Source organism: Lissotriton vulgaris, chromosome 8 (genome assembly GCF_964263255.1).
Source record: "Lissotriton vulgaris chromosome 8, aLisVul1.2, whole genome shotgun sequence".
Taxonomy (NCBI): Eukaryota; Metazoa; Chordata; class Amphibia; order Caudata; family Salamandridae; genus Lissotriton; species Lissotriton vulgaris.
Genome location: NC_141696.1, coordinates 1,563,576,949 through 1,563,596,647, shown reverse-complemented (window position 1 = coordinate 1,563,596,647; position 19,699 = coordinate 1,563,576,949). Strand labels below are relative to the sequence as shown.

Here is a 19,699-nt window from a genome sequence, read left to right as displayed (position 1 = left end):
GGGTTCTCTGTATGTATGCCTGCGTGCATGCATGGGCGCTCGTGTGTTTGTGTATGCGTGTGTCGTGTTGGAGCTTTCCAGGAGAGGACAGGAGAGGACAGGAGCTGGCCATAGTGTGCGCGTGGCCCGCTCAATTCAGAGCGCGCGGCCAGCTCCTGTCCCCTCTCCTGGAAAGAGGACTCGCTGACAACAGGTCTCCGGCGAGACCGCGCTTTCGGGTGGCTAACGCCTACGAGACCTAACAAGAATTGATTTTTTAGTTTCCCACCAATGTGAGAGGGGAAATCATGGTTTATTCTCAACTAATTAGTGTGGGCAAATAGTTGGCATGGTCTGTCAAAGATGGATTTGTTGCCAGCTTTTTTTTTTACTAAGATCAAGGCCATGGAGTACAGCAAATAATGGAAATCAATAAGTTTTGGCACATTATAGTAGGGTTTTACTTTGTTCCAGCTCCTATATGTTCCAAATTGGTCAATAACTAAACTCAATTGATCTGCCCACATTAACCTGGATTTAAAAAGCTCAGATCCTGCAGCCTATTTCAGATATGGAATTTCAGGAAGCTATTAAAACACTCCAGCGGAAAAGCTTGTGGTAGCGATGACTGCTTTATAGATTATTTTTGCTAGTCCGTGCAGTAAACAACCATTGCTACTATTATTGAATGCAATTCGAGGGATGCCAGATACCCAAAACTTTTTCCAAAGCAGCTAGGTAGCTTTTTAAAGAAGGGCAAGCCCTCAGGTAATTTTACTGTTCTATGGGCTAGTATCACTCTGGTCTTTGAGGGTCCATAAACAGAAGCATTACCGTTCCAGAATCCTGCCAGCAACCTTTGGATTTAAAAAAATCCAAGAGTGAGCCAGGCCTACTTATGTGGTTACTCACGAGTACCGGGACCTGCCCAAACCAAAAACACTGAGATGGAGTCAATATCACAACATGTCGACCAGTGCAGGAGACATACCCTGAAAACCAACACCTGAAGCGTCAGCATCTTTGGAAAGATCACCCATCCCTTCAACGAGAGCTGGAGCAGATTCTAAGAGATATGGATAGCATTTGGGGCAATTCTTCGCAGGTCTTTTAAGTAAACCAGCTCCTCATCTGTGTACATAGATAAATGCTACATGTCCACCAGTATGGATCTTAATGGGCAATCTTTTACTCAGGACGTTTTCCAGAGCAGAGATGATGGCAGGAGGTTTTTTTTCACACAAAGAAAGCAGTCCCTTTGTGTTGGAGGTATTTGAGGAAATCAGAGACATTACATATAGGACTATTACACAGTATTGATAATCAATGTGTAAAATAGCCTCACACTGGGCTGATCCTGGAGTCTGTTGACTGCTGAGCTCGAGCACCCCATCACTACCTCAATGAGAATCCTCTGGCTGCTCGCTCCCGCCCCCAGTCACGTGCAGGAAGGGTTGGTATTGTGTTCTGCAAGCTGGCCACAAGTGGCAGAGAAACACCCACCCCCACCCGTTGAGGCCAGCATTCGCCACCTGCCCTATGGAGAGTGACAATAACCAAGACCCATTAACACAGAAGGACGGAGCCCCTATATCCAACTCCAGTTGGACAGATCTTCCACATTAAGACAGGGACTGGACATCGCAGGCTGGACTTGACATTAATAAGATGGCTTGCGCTCCTCGCTGAGTATAGGGAGTCAGCAGAACAGGAGATCCTATTCCTTAGCAAATACGCGACAGCCCGCCGATATGGAGAAGGGGAGAGACCAGGCAGAGTGCTAGTGCAAATCCATTTATAGTAAGACATACATCACAGAGTTGCGGCCCGCTTCAGACGACATTCTTACCAACCCCGCTGAGATCTGTGAGGAATTCATAGAGTACTGCACCACCCTATACACCTCTAGAGCAGCGCAGGATCCAACTGCACAAGAAACTGCTCTGACATTGGGCTGGTATATCTGGAGAAAATATCCAAGAATTCTTAGCTGAACCTTTCAGAAGAGGAATTCTTAAGTGCAATAGATGCCCTCAATGGATCCACGGCCCCAAGCCTGGATGGCTGCACTGGAGATTTTTATAAAACCTACAAGCACTTATTGGTACCGAAGCTCCAAGAGGTCTACACGGAGGCCCTGGAAGCGAACATACTTCTACTCACATTGCGAGAAGCGGTCATAGTCTTACTTCAAAAACCCAGCAAAGACCCCTCCTTAAGAGGGTCGTATAGACCATTATCCCTACTAACCTTAGATCATACAATCCTGGCCAAAATGATATCCCTCCGCCTTTCTCTGCTCATTGGATTCCATCATTGCCCGGCACTATCGGGCTTTGTCCCACATCGGTCCACCTCATTAAATCTCAGTACATTATTTGGGGTCTTACACAGAATAAATCCAGAAGTACCAGCTGCTGCTATTTCACTTGACACAGAGAAGGCGTTGGACTCCTTGGAGTGGCCCTTCATGTTCATAACTCGCAAGATGGGCATGCCAAAAACCTTTGTAGCACTGACTGAACCGCTCTAAAGCAGCATCACAACGCAGCTGTGTTTGAACCGTACTCTTTCCCGCCCATTTTGTCTCGTGGTACCAGGCAGAGTTGCCCTCTGTCGCCTTCTTTAGTTATCCTTGCCATGGACCCTTTAGTCACTTCCAAGAAAAATAAATAAGAAACTTACAACGCGGGCTCCAATTAAACACCAGTCCCCCTCCTGGTCTCTTTATATGCAGATAATGTAATTTTGTATGTAATAGAGTCCCAAATCAATTTAGACCCCCTAATACGGGAAATACTCTGGTTCGGACAACATTGGACTAGGAATAAATGTGAGCAAGTCAGTCATGTTGCCTCTAACCAGCAGCACTACAAGATGGGACTGAAATCTGCATGGAATGGTGCAGATTCCACTACATATATAGGTATCCACATTCATCTGGACACTGATCAAGTAATTAAACGTAATTCTGGCCAGGCAGTGCAGACACGAATCCCAGATTGAGAAATGGCAGAGACTCCTCTTTCCCTGGCGGGCAGGTTAGCTCCGATTAAGATTATTCTGCTCCCGAAATGGTTATATCTTTAACATTCCTATCCACCTTCCAAATAGTTTTATCAATATGTACACTTTTGATTAAATTAACATGGGGCGGTAAACAACCCCAGGTACGGTGGAAAATCCAGACTACCATATGATCGAGGTGGGTTTGGGGTCCCAGATCTCAAACTTAATTACTTAGTGGCCCAGAGCAGTTCTGCGTATGCCTGGTACCACCCAGATGCTAGAATACCATATTTACGTCCAGAGGCAGATTTGGTTCTCCCGGATGCACTTCATGTAGTGGCCCCAGTGGAGAAGCTAGGGACCCCAAAGACATCAGTTGCCATAACGAGTTGGGCCTGGAACAAGCTTAGTTGCATCATGGGTGCCCCCATCTTGTATACCTCTGCTCTGCCGCTCCCCAACGCGCGCTGGCTTCCAATCAGAAACTTGTACAACGCACACTTGGCAACTTTGACAAATTCGAGGACTTCTTTCCTGGAGGCTACATTTTCAGTAACAGAGGAGGAAGATTCGCGACGGCCTCCTTCATGGGCAGATGTGTCCTGGGTAGGATGTGTTCTGCTTTACGGGGGCTATTCCCAACCTTTCCACTTGAACCTGAATTCTACTCACCACGATCATAGAGAGCTGGGACGGGGTTCACCTCATGTCAAAATTATATCAAGCTTGTTCCGCTAACAAACCTATTAATGACTACTGGGCCTGCCAGGCCTGGGAGGGAGAACGAGGGCATCAGATTCAGGATGATCAATGGGAAAAGGGCTGCGCGAGGACTAAAGACATCACTGAACAGCCGCCACAAACTAATCCATTTCAAATTTACACTTCACCCCTGCGAAGTCTCAAGATAGATCTGAGCAGACCACATCATGGCCCTAAATGCAGCTCCCCACAGGCAGACTCTGCCCACCTCGCATGTAACTGCGCAAAACTACAGGCATGGTGGGAATCTGCAGAAACACTGGGTGACATGGAAGATCTGGACCTCACCCCACCCCTCAAGAGGCCTTATTGGGATAGGTTTTCAATTTCCCTAAAGGTGTGCGTACATTTATTGCAATAGGTTTGCTGTTGGCGAAGAGGGAAATGGCCATCGCGTGGAGCCGGAGGGCTGTGCAGAAAGGTTGACCACTTTGACATATTGTAGCACAAATTGCAAAATGTACGCCAACACCATACCACGCCCCAAAGATATTTGGGGCCGCTCAGAAGTTATGCAACTACGACACTTGGCGGCTGGGACACCATTGGAACAGGGTATAGTCAACTGGAGTAAGGTGAGGACGTTGCCACAAGTGATGCGACAGCCAGTTGTGATGAATTATTAACTATGTTAATTAGTATATTTTGCGGGATTAATGTTTCGTGCAGGTGGGGAGGAGAGGTTTGAAGTAAAGGAGCGCAGCTTTGTGAAATGCGGTTGTATATGATGTGGCCTTATATCTATATGTGAATGTTTATCGATTTAATTTCATGGATCCGACAGGGCGCACTCGTATCATTTGTTGAATAATGTTGTAAAACGGTAAATAACGTTTTTTTTAAAGTCTGACAGATCTTTGCACTTGTATTGTGGTCTCAGAAAACAGATGTCGGGGCAATTCTACAAAGTATCCACAGGGCAGTTAGAGTTGGAGGCCCTGTAACTAAGCATTTCTAGTTACTAGAAGCAGAATCACATGGACATAACACACCTACATTGGTTTATTAAGAGTCTTACAAATACCAGGCAAAGCCACTCGTCTGTCACGCTGCACTTACTGGATTGATGTCAGAGTATGGCATAGAAGACAGCAGGGACAGGCCAGGGCGACAGGTACCAGAAACCATGCTGCAGGAGCTGTAAACCAGCACCCTCCAAAGCCCCCTTCGTACAGGTGCCTCCAGGAGGCCAAGGAGGACTGCAGACAAATGCTCTACACACTTCAATAACAAACTCGGGACAAAGTTTTGTAAAAACACATTTTTATTAAATCTTGAAAGAAAATGAACGTCAGCTTCTGCAAAAATAAATCACAATTCAGCATTACTGGGTCATGAGGCAAGATTAAATCAGAACAACGAGAAAACAAAAAGTCATCCTTCCCTTCTCTGGCACTACAGCTGCCAACTAAATCCGAGTTCAAAGTTTATCAACGCATGTCAAAGCATTAGTGGTTCTGACCAGACGGGTCAAGGCGACCTTCAGGACACAGCACTGCCCATCGCAGAGCGCCGCCCATCGCAGAGAGCACCGCCCATCGCAGAGAGCACCGCCCATCGCAGAGAGCACCGCCATTACAGTCCTGTACCTCTCACTTCAACCAGGAAGGGCGGTATGGTTTGCCGTACTTGGTCCCACAGCACGTGGTCTGTATATTAAATCAAACATCACTAGACAGAAGCAAGTGAAGCCTCCACCGGGAGGCCACAGGGAAAGGCGGAGTAATCACCAAAGGAAGGGTCAGCTCAGTTGACGCGCACACTAGGTTCATTCCCAAAGTGAGGCGCTAGCTAGGGTTAGGAAACCCCGAGAGCACCCCAAGTGTGGGGTCAAAAGATGCATGGTTGATCGAGAGCGCCTAAAGGTACCACACTCTACATTTATTCACAGACAAAAGGGAATGTTTGGGGTAAGACCAGTTGAGCAAACATCAACGGAACTCTGGGGGGTGTTCAGGAGGGAGCCGGTGAGCAAGAAGAAAGGGACATTGGTATTCACCATCCCACTGAGAGTGCCGCTGCTGCTGGCCTATAACCTGCTGTCCAGGTAGAAGCCGTCGCATCTTAACGGCCACGGAGAAGACTCTGGTTCTCAGGCACGACAGACTCCGAAGCAACACTAAAGCAGTTAAATCACAGATAAGAAAAAACTTGAAGCTCAATGGATTCAGGACCAGAATACAAGACAGGCACCCCCTCCCCTTAGGATTTGAAGGTCCCCCGAACACCTTAACACCCTCCAATGCTAGCGCTTGGGTAAGAAAACCTAAAGCCCAGGAGACCTCTGCAAGGACCACAGAAGCACTTCAACCCACCAAAGAGGAAGGCGCTACCAATCAAGAGTAAATATTTGCACGTGATTTAACATAAGGACCCTTCAGAAGGGGAGCAGGACAAACCAATATATAAATAAAAACGGTCCAGCCACTGAAGTGTAGAGCAAGAACACTATGCCCCTCTGCTCCTAGACGAGTTCTGCACAGAGGTGTGTGTGGAAGATCAGTCTGGCCTCAATTACACCAGAAACAAAACCCACCAATCGGTAAAGCAGCAATATAGGACTTTAATCTATAGCAAACAGACAAGGCCTTGTCTCAGTAAAAGTGCAGATGCACCAACTGCACAGCAGAACCAAGGACTGGAGAAGCCCACTACAAAAAAAAAAACACTGACCTGAGGTAGCATCCAAAATTGATTCAATAAAAGTGAAGTTATAGCAATTGTCCATCTGAAAAGCAAAGTGGAGACAAGCCATGAATCTATCCTCCGAGGAAGTGGCTTCTCCACAGGCGCACACGAAAGGGGAGCACAGAAGCAAGACTACAACCGTAGTCTACAACCATCCCCAATCACTAGAAAAGTCATCCCCTGGGACACTTTACCATAAGGACTCGCAGGGCTTTACCCCTCTAAAGGAACCTCGAGGCACTCATGTAGCACAATGTGTGCAGAGCGCACACCCGACAGAAACAACGGACTTCGGGCTAGGGGAACAGAACGCCTTGCAACTTATCCCAAATTCAAAGCCAAGCCACAGGGGTCCACGGAAAGCCACCAACACAGCAGCAATGCGCAAATATAGGCAGGGAAGGAAGCAGGCCATCGACTGTCCACAAACGCAGTATAGCAAACCAGAGTGACCCTGGTCAGAAGTGTCGATAAATGTGAAGTATTCCAATAAGTGAGCCTGCGTGGTCAGTACCCGGAAGGAAGCAATTAAAACGAAGGTGCACCAGTTAGGCCAAGCATCCTTCTGAGGTTTGAAGAGTGGGGAGAGGATTCAATATGAAGGATTTGGCGAATGCACCAACAGGGAAACAGCCATTCGAACACTCCACCCGGCGTGGGTCCTCCGCACCCAGGCCCACAAGCCTTCAACCAAAGCCCACCCCTTGCCCAAGACCATGCAGCAAACACTACTGCTCTACCTACTGAACAATCCGCTGCAGCAGGCTGGGGCAGGCCTGCCAACCAAACAAGTACAGGGTGCTACCTGGGCAACTAGAGAGCATTCACAGAGGATCATTCAACCGATGCATTCTCCCAGGAGGACCTCTTCATCATAGGACCGAGGGCACTGCAGACCACAGCTTGGAAGCCAGACAGACTTCTTAAGTGGGTGTTCAGCTCATGTAGGTAAAATCTAACAAAGTCACCTTAGCCAAGGCGCCAGCGGTGGCCAATACACAGTTCAGATGATTAAACTGAAACCCGACCATACGTAATCTGACAGTTTTTCAAGCAATTAACACTACAAATGTATCTGAAGAAAGGTTAATGCACCTCCACACTACAAGGTTCACACAGGAGTAAAGTGCAGCATGTACCTCTGGCACACATGGGGGTCACATCCATGCAGCAGACTCCATAAGGGCCAGATGTTCCTCAGGAAAAGTCAAGTGACACTCCAACACCTTGTTCACAGTATAGTACATGCCCAGTATTTGCTTTTTAAGTGAATAGTTCAATTTTCTCTGAAATTAGGTAAGAAAAATAAAATATATAACTTTCAAAAAATCTCACTTGTTCACATCTAATGAACTTTCAGCAAACTTATCTGTTTTTACATTTTTTTGTTTTAAATTTTTTTTTGTGAGTTTTTGTTCTTCACTGCTGCCCCTTTAAGCACACTAGGTTTAAACAGTGCTGTCCACTCCTAATCCACCACAATAGTTGGTCAACTGGGTCCCTGAATGCCAGTGAAAGGCAGAGTGTACACTCCCGTTAGCTGCATCAAGCGCCCAGGGACCATTGCAGCTGTACTACAAAGCTCCAGCACAAATGCATGCCAAACAGACGAGAGATTGGCATTTTATGGAACAGGAACACGCAGAAACTCCTCGCTAGACCTTCTTTTCAGTCAAGAGACTGATGCTCAGTCAGCCCAGAGGCATAAAGTGACTCCACCTGTACGCCAATGCCAACTCCCAGTAAAAATGTCCAAGGTTTAAAGTTTATAGGGCAGAGGCCATGCCATTGTATGAGGAAGGCTCCAGGGTCGGCGGCCAGCCGTGCTCTGCCAGCTTCTGCAGCTCTGGTTCAGGCTTGTTCCCAGAGGCCAAAGTGCAAGGGGTGGCATCCTTCTAGTGATAAGTGCCTGCACACATCACCCAAAACTCCAACCCAAGTGCTCGTGAGATCACCCCAAATGTGCACACCACTAGCCCCAGGAATGTTCCCTACAATTCACCGTGAACCACTGCAAGGGGAGGGGGTGTATTGTGGTCAGTCCTGCCGCTCGGTTTACGATGACCAGCCATAGAAGCCGACTCGAGCAGCAAGTCCAGTCTGCATCTCTATCAGAAGCCCCCTTTACTGGGAGGCTTTAGAGATCCCCTGTCATGGCTAACTACAGGGCAGCCAGGTGGGATAGGTCTGACTGGAAGACGAGTTGGCAATGTAGTAGTTGCTGAAGTTTGCATCACTAACATAAGGCGCTGGCTGGTAGTAGCACGTGACATTGGTGGAGTTTGGGATGATGTTCTGCTCGGCGAGTACACGCAAAGCAAGCAGGGAGATGAGGTTCAGCGTCTGCCTCCGCTCGTGTCCCATAAGGCACACTGTGCTCTCGTTCACAACCCGACGCAAGATCATGAGGTAGTCGTACTTGCTCTTCTCCTCGCCTATGAAGTGGTTCTGCAGGTAGGTCTCCAGCTTACGCTGCTGCTCCAAGATGTCCGAGAAGTCTATAAAGAACCGGGAACACATGTAGCGCTCCAGCATTTTGATTTTATCCTTGTCTGCTGGCTTAAAGTCCCTGACCAGAAGGTTGCTGTATTTCATGAGCCCTCCTCCCCGAATGGCCTCTGGATTTTTGGTGGCAATGAGTTTGTTCTGGAGGTGATCAAATGCAGCTTTGAAGTCACCGTAAACACTTTCACCGATCACAGTAGGGTGGAAGTGTTCAGTCATGGGGTTTTCGGAGCAGCTATAGTATAAAAGCAGAGAATCCAAGATGATCTGAAAGGAGTCTACACTAAACTCAAACTGCCGCCGTATGGAGTCCACAAACTTCAGCTCAATGTTCCTGCCATCTTTGTTCGACAAGGAGATCAAACTCCAGCGGTCGGTGTCCGTACAGACCTTCACAAGCTTTTGGACATAGGCCTCTTTCAAAGTCATCGGGCTGATCTTCTCCTTGTTCACACCCTCTGGCAAAAAGTTCAGAAGTGACCCCAAAACGACATCTCGGACCAGCTGGAACTCTGCCTCGGTGGGGAGCTCCACCTTGAAGATGAGATCCAAATCCTTGTAGCCCAAGCCGTTGTCCTTCACCAAGACGTGGCTGGCTGCAGAGCCGTTGAGCCGCACGTCACGCACTTTGAGGCCCTTTTCCTCCAGTCGGCTACGCACCATCTGCACAATGTCTTTGAGGGGGATCTCAAGGGTTGGAAAGTTGCCCCTCCCATGGACGGGGACCATCTCTGTAAGAAAGTCATTCAAACGGCTGACTTGTTCCCAGCTGAGAACACTGATGGACTTGGAGTCATCACTGCTGCTGCCTTGATCTGCCATCTTGCCGTTCAGTAGTGCCCTGTAGGGTGAAAACAAGACACCATTAGACAATGGTACGCCACATTAAGTGTAGTAAGCATTAGTATGAGGGTCACGTGACAAGCCACAAATCCGACAGATGATTCAATAGAAGTCTTTATACCTGGGAAAACTATGCAGTCAAGATTTAGAAGACCATCAATACCAAAAAGTCCCTGTATCCTGGACACAGGTTAGTATTCATCTACTAGGCACCCCGACATTATTAGCTGGAAAAATATACTATTTAGATCCAGTCTAAACCCCTTCTCTACATGTAGTTGGGTGTGTTCTTTCTGTGCCTAACCGTCCAAGTCAAACCATTGTTTGTAACTGCAAAAGGGAGAATCCGGGCAGAATTCAACTTGACACATCCACCGATGACTGCTCCACTGAGACAGTACAGCCACCCACACTTGGAAATGGACAAAAATAAAAAGTGTGGTGAAAAGAAAGGCACCTCACGGGCGAACACCCTCTGGGCACTAGGCAGATGTTATCAGTTTCTGCCAAGTGCCCAAGGATGTTCGCCTGTGAGGTGCCTTCCTTTTCACACATTTTTTATTTTGGTCTATTTCCAAGTGTGGGTGGATGTACTGTCTCAGTGGAGCAGTCATCGGTGGATGTGTCAAGTTGAATTCTGCCCGGATTCTCCCTTTTGCAGTTACAAACAATGGTTTGACTTGGACGGTTAGGCACAGAAAGAACACACCCAACTACATGTAGAGAAGGGGTTTAGTCTGGATCCCCAGTGGCAAAGGTAAGAAATTAAGGCATACTGGTGGACGACTAATTATCTTTTAAGCCACAGGTCAATGCACTATCCTCATCTACGCATTACATCCTGAAAACAATCAGGAAGGTGCTGCCATTTTTGGAGATGGAACACAGGAAAACTTGTTACTGGACTGGTTCCATCACGTCTGGACTATTGTAACAGCCTTATGCTGAATGCCAAACAAGGTCTACTTATCAGCTCCAGATCCTGCAGAACGCAGCCGCCCGCCTGATCACCGACACCCCTAAATTTGCCTCGGTAGTACAGGATCTGGTGAAACTCCACCGGCTACCAGTCCGGAAAAGAATAGTCTTCAAAGCACTCTGTGGTTTTCAAGGCTCTACACGACCTTGGCCCTCGATGCATGAAGCTGCTCTTCCACTGGCACAAGCCAGATAGAAACCTAAGATCCAGAGAGCAGGCGCTGGTATCAGTTCTGAGAGTTAAGAAAGCGCGATGGGGAGGCAGGAGCTGTTCCCTAGGCGCGGCAGCTGCTTGGAACAGACTACCACTCAATCTCAGACAAGCGGCGGACCGGCTATCTTTCAGAAGAGCGCTTAAGACCTGGCTCTTTACTCACTAAAAGCTCCTTACCCACACACTGGTTCAATTCCGTTAGCGCCAGGACACCTCCGGGTAACAGTGCGCTCTATAAATGTGAAAATAAAACAAATAGTATATTTTTTCCAGCTAATAATGTCGGGGTGCCTAGTAGATGAATGCTAACCTGTGTCCAGGGTACAGGGACTTTTTGGTATTGGTTTGTTGAGTGGAGGGCTATCCCGTAGGTACCCTTATTTCCCTCTTGGCTCCTTATTGTATTACAAGAAGACACCTGAAGCTTGCATTGCATACAAATCTTGACCTATTACCTTCCTTAACCCTTTCACTGCCTTGCCGTTTTCAGCGTGGGCTCAAGTTAAGGGTTGTTCCAACGGAACTTACAAACTGCTAGTTCTTGGGACTAAGAACCTCTGACCCTGGTCCTCTGCTGAGACTCCTGCACTTGGGGAGGCTGCCCCAAAGTAAAACTGATTGAAATTAAGAATAGATCAGCCATTGGAGCACAGCGCACCCATGTGAACTCCAATAGTGTGTGAGAGGAGCCCTGTGAGGGACATGCGACTGTGTGTAGACACCAGGAGTCACTGGAACAGATCAATGAAAGGAGTCTAGAGAAATGTACTGCTGGCCGAGCATGGAACCCAGCTCACTAGAGATTGACAGCATCAGTGCTCGCCCATGGTCACGGCTGCTCGGAGAGTGAAAGCGCGCATGGCGCTCTAAATGTTGCAGGAGAGCATGGGGTGCCTGCAGTAGGAGAAACTTATTAAAGAAAGAAGGGCTTTAAGACTAAATAAGACAGACCAAGTAACAGAAGTAAAAGGTACTCATGGGAGGCTCCACCTAAAAAGACATGTTCAGAATGCTGGAAACAAGCATTGGTGAAGCCAGGCATTCAGGGAATACCATCCCAAATATACAAGACCAGAGTATTTTCAGTTCGCATACTTTTAAGAAAGTTGCCAACACAAAACAACTTGGGCAACAGACTTTTAAAAACGTTTTATTTTGTTTTTCAAGATAAACTCAATCTCTCCACTAGTGTTTGGTTTACAACATTCTTCAAAGCATCACCACGATTGTTCACACAGCACAATACAGTGTATATTTTACCCCCTCCAACCAACACCGAACAACTTTGTTGCGCCCCGCCTCCCCTGGGTAGGTTGTTGGGTAATCCTACATAGATCAGACCTTTTTATTGTGATTATGGACTGATTTCCGGGCTTGATTCTATATGTGGAGGTTCGCATATGCATCCTCTGACTTCGTTCCACCTTCCCCAAATCCCCCCCCAACCACTTTTTGGGGCAACCTGTGTATACACTGCCCTGTCGGCCACCATCGCTGCTTCGATATCGTTCCTCCATTGTTGGTATGTGGGTACTATCCCCGAGCCCCAGTTTCTAGCCATGTTTCTCTTAGCAATAGTCATCCCCAATGTTGCCTAGTTCTGCAGAGCAACAGACTTAAAGCACCTCACGGCTTTACTGCAATCCTATTCGTGAACACTACTCAGCACCCCTTAAGATTAAGGGTACCCTCCCCACTGTTCACATACATGGTTATTGTTACCCTGAGCAGACTGTGCGGACCTGGGGTATACTATCGCCGTAAGGTTTCTTATTCTTCCAATTTTTTTCTTAAGTAACTATGGACAATGATTACTGAATCCTTGTATTTATGAGCCCTGAAGTGCTCATGTCTGGTTGCCGAATAGAACGAAATGCGTTGGCTGCTTCTTAGTAAAATTTGGATTGGATTATAAAGGATTGAAAAAAAAAATACAAAGACTGAAAAGTTTTGTTCAAAGGCACTGCTCTTTATGGAATATAATTTTTAAGAATGCTGACAATACCGGAGCACTGCGGTCTGCCAACAAGGAGGCCACTTTTTGAGCCTAAACCTGGGTAAGACCCGTGAAATGCTCCAGTTATGCATTAGGAGGTATGTGTCAGAGGGAGTCTGCCTATTCGATGTCACATTTAAGAAAACAAGTTACTAGTGTGCAAACAGTACGACAGGCACAATGTAAATTATAGTTTTAAACAAAAGACTTCCGGACCTGGGCTCCAGAGCAGGGACTCAGCAAGGCTTAAGGGGGAAACCCATTGTAAATATAAACCCACTTGGAATAAATAAAGTATTAAATCATACTGCGGGAAAAAAAAATGTGTTTACTATTCAAGAGCAGGGTTGTGTTAGCAACACAGTAAAAAAATGTGCATCCTCGTTTTCAGCAGTCCTGACTTGAGTCCTCACTTTCAACTCTTGACTCCATTTGAGTTAAAAGACTCAGTCCACCACCCCGCGAGCCCCGTCCCAATGCCCCAGGATGTACCCACAGTCCCTTCGCCTGCCACTCCTGCAAGTTCGCCTGCATCAAGACCCACACCAATCCCACTCACTCCAAACACAGCTCCGACTCTAACCAACTGAAGTGCATCCTGCTGAACACCCGCTTGGTCCACAGACAGGCCACTGAACTCTGGGACCTACTCGACACTGCTTCACCGGACATCGCCTTCCTTACAGAAACCTGGATGAACGCCTCATCAGCCCCCGACATTGCCATAGCCATCCCGGACGCCTACAAGATCATCCGAAAAGACCGCACCACCCAAACAGGAGGAGGCATCGCCATCGTTCACAAGAACACCATCAATATCACGACCAGCTTCGACGATAACCTTGCAAACGCCGAACACCTCCACTTCCAGATCCACACCAACCCCAGGACCACACTTAGAGGCGCCCTCATCTACAGACCACCAGGAACCCGTAAACAATTCTGCGAAGATATCACTGACTTCATCAGCCCACATGCCCTCACCTCCGAGAACTACATTTTACTGGGAGACCTCAACTTCCACCTGGAAAAGAAAATCATCAATACCACCACCCTTCTGGACAACCTGGCCAATCTCGGACTCAAACAACTTGTTGACACCCCCACCCATGTAGCCGGACATACTCGACCCAATCTTCACCTCCAGCAAGCACATCTCCTTCGATCACACCACAGCCCTCCATTGGACGGACCACAGCTGTGTTCACTTCAGCTACAAAACTACCTCGACCAAAACCCCCCCACTACCTATTCCGTGAAGAAACTGGAACAAAATCACCACCGACCAACTCCTCACATCGCTCAACCAAAACCCTCCCGCCCTCTCATCGGACCCAAACCAAGCTGCCACCATACTCAAACAATAGATCACTCACAGCGTTGACGAGTTAGCACCCTTGAAAAACCACCAAACCAAACAGGGTAGCAAAAATGCCCCCTGGTTCAACGAAGACCTTAAGAAATCCAAGAAACTATGCTGTACTCTCGAGAAAACATGGAGAAAAAACCAACCACTGACAACCTGACCACCTTCAAGACAGCCACCCGCAAACACCACCAATTGATCCGATCCACCAAAAAAATCAGCATTCAAGGATCGACTCGACAACAACGCCCACAACAGCAAGGAACTATTCAACATCGTCAAAGAATTTACCAACCCCACCGCAGCCTCAAACGACATTACTCCCTCCCAAGACCTCTGCGATTCGCTATCCTCTGTCTTCTACAACAAAATCGCTGACATACATAACAGCTTTGAGAACATTTCCAAAGAACAGTCCACTCACCCCACCTCCGAACCTAAACAACCTTAGCGCCTGGAACCCAATCACCACTGAAGACACCATCCGCCTAATGAATTCCATCCATTCAGGTTCACCAACCGACCCCTGTCCCCACCACATCTTCAACAAAGCAGACTACATCATCGCACCCCATCTCCGCGATGTCATCAACTGCTCCTTCAACTCCAGCGTGTTTCCAGCTTTCTGGGAAGGTAGCGAACTCAGCGCCCTCCTGAAGAAACCCACAGCAGACCCTTCTGAACTCAAGAACTACCGCCCCATCTCCCTCCTCCCATTCCCTGCCAAAGTCATTGAGAAAGCTGTCAATAGCCAGCTCGCCGCCTTCCTTGAATCCAACAACTCCCTCAACACTTCAGTCCGGATTTCGAGCCAAACACAGCACCGAAACCGCCCTCATCGCAGCGACAGACGACATCCGAACGCTACTGGACAACGGAGAAACAGTTGCCCTCATCCTACTCGACCTCTCCGCCGCCTTCGACACAGTCTGCCACAGCACCCTCATACAACGCCTCAGCAACATCGGCATACAAGGAAAAGCCTTGGACTGGATCATCTCGTTCCTTGCCGGTAGAACCCAGAGAGTCCGACTCGCCCCATTCAAATCAGAGAGTACCGAAGTCATCTGCGGAGTACCACAAGGATCATCACTTAGTCCCACCCTCTTCAACGTTTACATGAGCCCCCTTGCATCCATCGCGCGCCAACACAACCTCAACATCATCTCCTACGCTGACGACACACAACTGATACTTTCCCTCACCAAAGACCCTAACACTGCCAAAACCAATCTTCACGAAGGTATGAAAGAAGTTGCCGAATGGATGAAAAACAGCCGCCTAAAACTTAACTCAGACAAAACGGAAGTCCTCATCCTATGATCATTCCCCACCATGGGACGACTCATGGTGGCCATCGGCCCAGCACCCATACCCACAGACCACGCACGCAACCTAGGCTTCATCCTAGACTCCTCCCTCTCGATGACCAGACAAGTCAACGCCGTCTTATCCTCCTGTTTCAACGTACTTCGTATGCTAAAAAAAATCTTCAGTTGGATACCCACCGAAACAAGAAAGACTGTCACCCACGCACTGGTCACCAGCCGACTGGACTATGGAAACACTCTACGCCGGAACCACAGCCAAACTACAGAAAAAACTCCAACGCATCCAAAACGCATCAGCCAGACTCATATTGGACATCCCTCGCCAAGCTCACATTACCGCTCACCTGAAAGACCTCCACTGGCTTCCCGTTAACAAGAGAATAACGTTCCGCCTCCTCACCCACGCTCACAAGGCTCTCTACAAACTAGGACCAGAATACATCAACACACGACTGTCCTTCTACACACCCACCCGCCAACTAAGATCCTCCAATCAAGCCCTTGCCGCAGTTCCGCGCATCCACAGATCCACCATGGGAGGAAGATCCTTTTCCTACCTGGCGGCCAAGACCTGGAATTCTCTCCCCTCTCACCTCCGCCTCACACAACTACATTCCCTTCAGAAAGGAACTTAAAACCTGGTTATTCGATAAATACACTCCCCCAAGCGCCTTGAGACCCTCTGGGTGAGTAGTGCGCTATACAAATTCCAGAACTTGAACTGACACTTACTGGGAGATTTGGGCACATGGAGGATGAGTCAAAAACACCCGGAGACTATTTACAAGGGTGGGTTATGCCACCCAGCTAAAACTGATGCTGTGCCAGCACGGTCTGTATTAAAAGTGGTACATTTAAGTTTATATAGAGCTTTCTGCCCCGGACGAGACGTTAAACCACTTCTAAACCGAGCATCTTCTACCCGTTGTGTTGCTGAAGTCACGTTGGCACAAATAAATGGTCTATCCGACTCCCACCGCTCAGGAGACACGGCAAATGTTCTGCCAGACTAGTGCAGCCTCCTGGCCTGGCAGAGGGGATTTCCCACCCTATGTGCACCCATGCTGCAATCAACTCTGGTAAACATGAATGAATACCAACTCCTACCCTATCCTAGGCTCAGTACCTTCCCTGGACTCTTCCCTCAGCTCTCAAGCAGTTCAGCTCCAAGCTACCCTGCTGCAGCGGTGCCTGGCCCAGCAGGCTCTGTGCAGGGCTGCCCCCCACACCGTCCCCTCCCCCGCACTCTCCAGGTGCCTTCTCCCTGCAGCGGGACATGGCCTTCAGCCTTCTTGCCATCAGCAGTAACATCCTCTGGCACCATCCCACTCTTTCACTCAGTAAAGATGTTCTGGCCAGCCCTCCCCTCCATCCAGATGGGTGCACTGCCCAGGAACCGGACCTGTGGTTGTAGGATGCTGGGTGCCAGGCTGGCGATAAGGGGTGGGGAAGACTTATGCCTGCGAGGCAAGAGTGCCCCCATAAAACTTTTTTTTTAAATTAAGTACATGCTCACAATAGTGAACCTGCCGCCGGCACCCTGGGGTGTTTTAACATTAGTAATGGCCGCGGGCTGCAGAGCTGTATCCCTCTACAGGTGGTCTCCAGCCACCTTTTCATCCACCCTACGGCATTGGTGACGTGTGAAGCAGACATGTGGTGGCACCATGCTGGACGACCACGACTGGCCAGATGCTGCAGCCCTTGCTGCTTTCACATGTGAACAGGTGACCTGTGACCACCACCGTGCAGCTTGGGCTTAAAACCTGCACAGCCTCCATTCAGACCAGACCACACCTGGTACCAACCCGTAGAGACAGGGCACAGGTCCAGGGATGGGAGTACCAACCCAGCCTTCCATCCTACAGAGTTCGGCAAATACCACCAATACAGATGTAAATGTAAATGTATAGGCATTTATATAGCGCACTACATACCCGTAGGGTCCCAAGGCGCTTCGACCGCTGCAAAACCCTTCCTGGCTTCCCTGAGAGATGGTCCCTTAATGGGTATCTCCAGGGTGAGACCAGGCATCCCCGGTGGTCTGGTGGGGCCGTTAGTGAAGATGAGGCAAGCTAATGCCCAGAGTTGCCGAGTGTGATCGCTGATCAGAGTGGGCACCGAGGCGAGAGAATTATCGAGTCCGCTGACCCTGGTCCAGAAACCTGCCGCGCCGGGAATCGAACCCTGGTCCAGGGCCGTCCTCTGCTCTCGGGTCTGCCGCCTCTAACCGGTGAGCCACACTACTTCACAGCAGTGACAGTGCCTGGTATTACAGCACTGTAAAACTGCATAAGTGCAGAAGGAAGCGCTGTGTCAGACTGTTCTCTTACTCCCCAGGGGGCACCAGCTGCCCTCCACTTTACCTCATGTAAGCCCGTGACTTTCCTGTAGAGTCCCCGCCGTGCTGTCGGAGCCCCCTCTGCGATCATGCACCGCATAAAGAGTGTGGTCCAGTGACCTGGACGAGCTGCAAATAAAAACTAAAACTCTAACGTTATGCAATAAACACTGTTAACACTACTGGCTTCCATTTGCTTACCAAGTGTAGTATCTAGTGCGGTCTACAAGCGGCATAGTGGTTTCGGTCTCTGGATTCATGTAGAGTCCGATACTAAATATGGACTACCTTGCATGCAATGGTCGGCATTTGTCCACCATATTTAAAGGTCCACCCCTATTCTTTTAACGTGATCTCAGTCTGGCTCTCCCTTACCGGAGACAAGATGCCATATCCACCTAAGACAAGAGTTCTAACATCTTGCAATATATTTCTTATTTCAACCCAAGCCATACCACCTTTATACTAGGACTGGTAGAAACTTTACCTTAAATACAACCGCATCCCTGAAGCTCCATGCGAAAATGTATGGAGAACAGGGTGCAGGCAGGGGGAGAGGTGCGAAAATGCATGGAGAACAGGGTGCAGGCAGGGGGAGAGGTGCGAAAATGCATGGAGAATGGAGTGCGGGTGGGAGCGAAAATGCACAGACAAAGGAGTACAGGTGGGGGAGAAAAAAAACAACTGACAGTGTCCCTGAAGCAGGCGCTGAACTCTGTAAAAAAAAAAAAAAGTTTGAAATTAAAAAACAGAAAGCGAAATGCAAATTGTTTGGAAGCAGCTGCCATTACCTGTGCATGCGGTGTACCATAATGAAGTAAATAGTTCTTGGAGCGGGAAAGTTCCCAAGTCCGTACACAGTAAAAGATCCAGTCCTGATGGGCGGTCCCAAAAGGAGACAGTGCGGTAACAAGGCAGGACTAAGAAGCCTCATTATCAATCAGAAGCCATCATTTACCATGGATGACACCAGACAATGCAAAAAATAAGGTGGGGCGTCCACTACACTTCTAAAACATACCCTATTACAATATGCCTCAGAGCGAGCAGCGCGTGCGGGCTGCAATGCTAGGCGAGAACTAGAAAGCAAATGGTCTGTCAGCTCCCCACCCCAGGAGTTCAGTAAAGGGGTGCCCCAGGTTGGTACTGAATTCGAAAGAATTCAGTGTGGGAAACTGGCTTTTTGCTGCAGTACCCAGACTTTTTAACCTTACAAGCAAACCGTACAAGCCCCTAGTAAATGGTACCCCTGGTACCTGGGGCATTGGGGTTGAAGAGGGTCCACTAAGGCTGCAGCAATACTTGTGCCACCCTAGGGAGCCCTCACCAAAACCATGTACAGTGTAGGCTGAGAGTCCTGGTGCAGAGAAAACGGAAGAGTGGACATGAGACAGCCCTGTGTGCCATGCCCACAGACTGCATGAGGTATAGTTAAGTCAACCCTGCTGCAGGCCTTACAGCCCTATGACTGGGTGCACAATATCCCACTTAACACCTGCATGATCAGATCTGACCCTCCAATGTCCAAGTCCATTCTTGGATATCTAAAATGTACAAGGAATCCATTGTGTACATGGGATGAACACCAGCCACTACAGAGTTCCCAAGCACCACGATGGCTTCACTGTACCCAGGGACGTTTGGTACCAAACATCTCCTCTTAATAAATCCACATCGATGCCAGTGT

At 48.5% G+C, this 19,699-nt stretch overlaps 1 protein-coding gene across 1 annotated transcript; it reads right to left on the bottom strand.

Annotated features, from left to right (window-relative positions):
• Positions 1-5,006: 5,006 nt before the first annotated feature.
• TENT5C (terminal nucleotidyltransferase 5C) lies at positions 5,007-9,765 on the bottom strand. Its single transcript, XM_086935832.1, has one exon. The coding sequence runs from the start codon at positions 9,763-9,765 to the stop codon at positions 8,596-8,598; it is 1,170 nt and encodes a 389-aa protein (XP_086791958.1). The 3' UTR covers positions 5,007-8,595.
• Positions 9,766-19,699: the final 9,934 nt, after the last annotated feature.

Bases quoted from the DNA above. Each gene is read 5' to 3' on its own strand.
- TENT5C (XM_086935832.1), bottom strand. From the start codon at position 9,765: ATGGCAGATCAAGGCAGCAGCAGTGATGACTCCAAGTCCATCAGTGTT.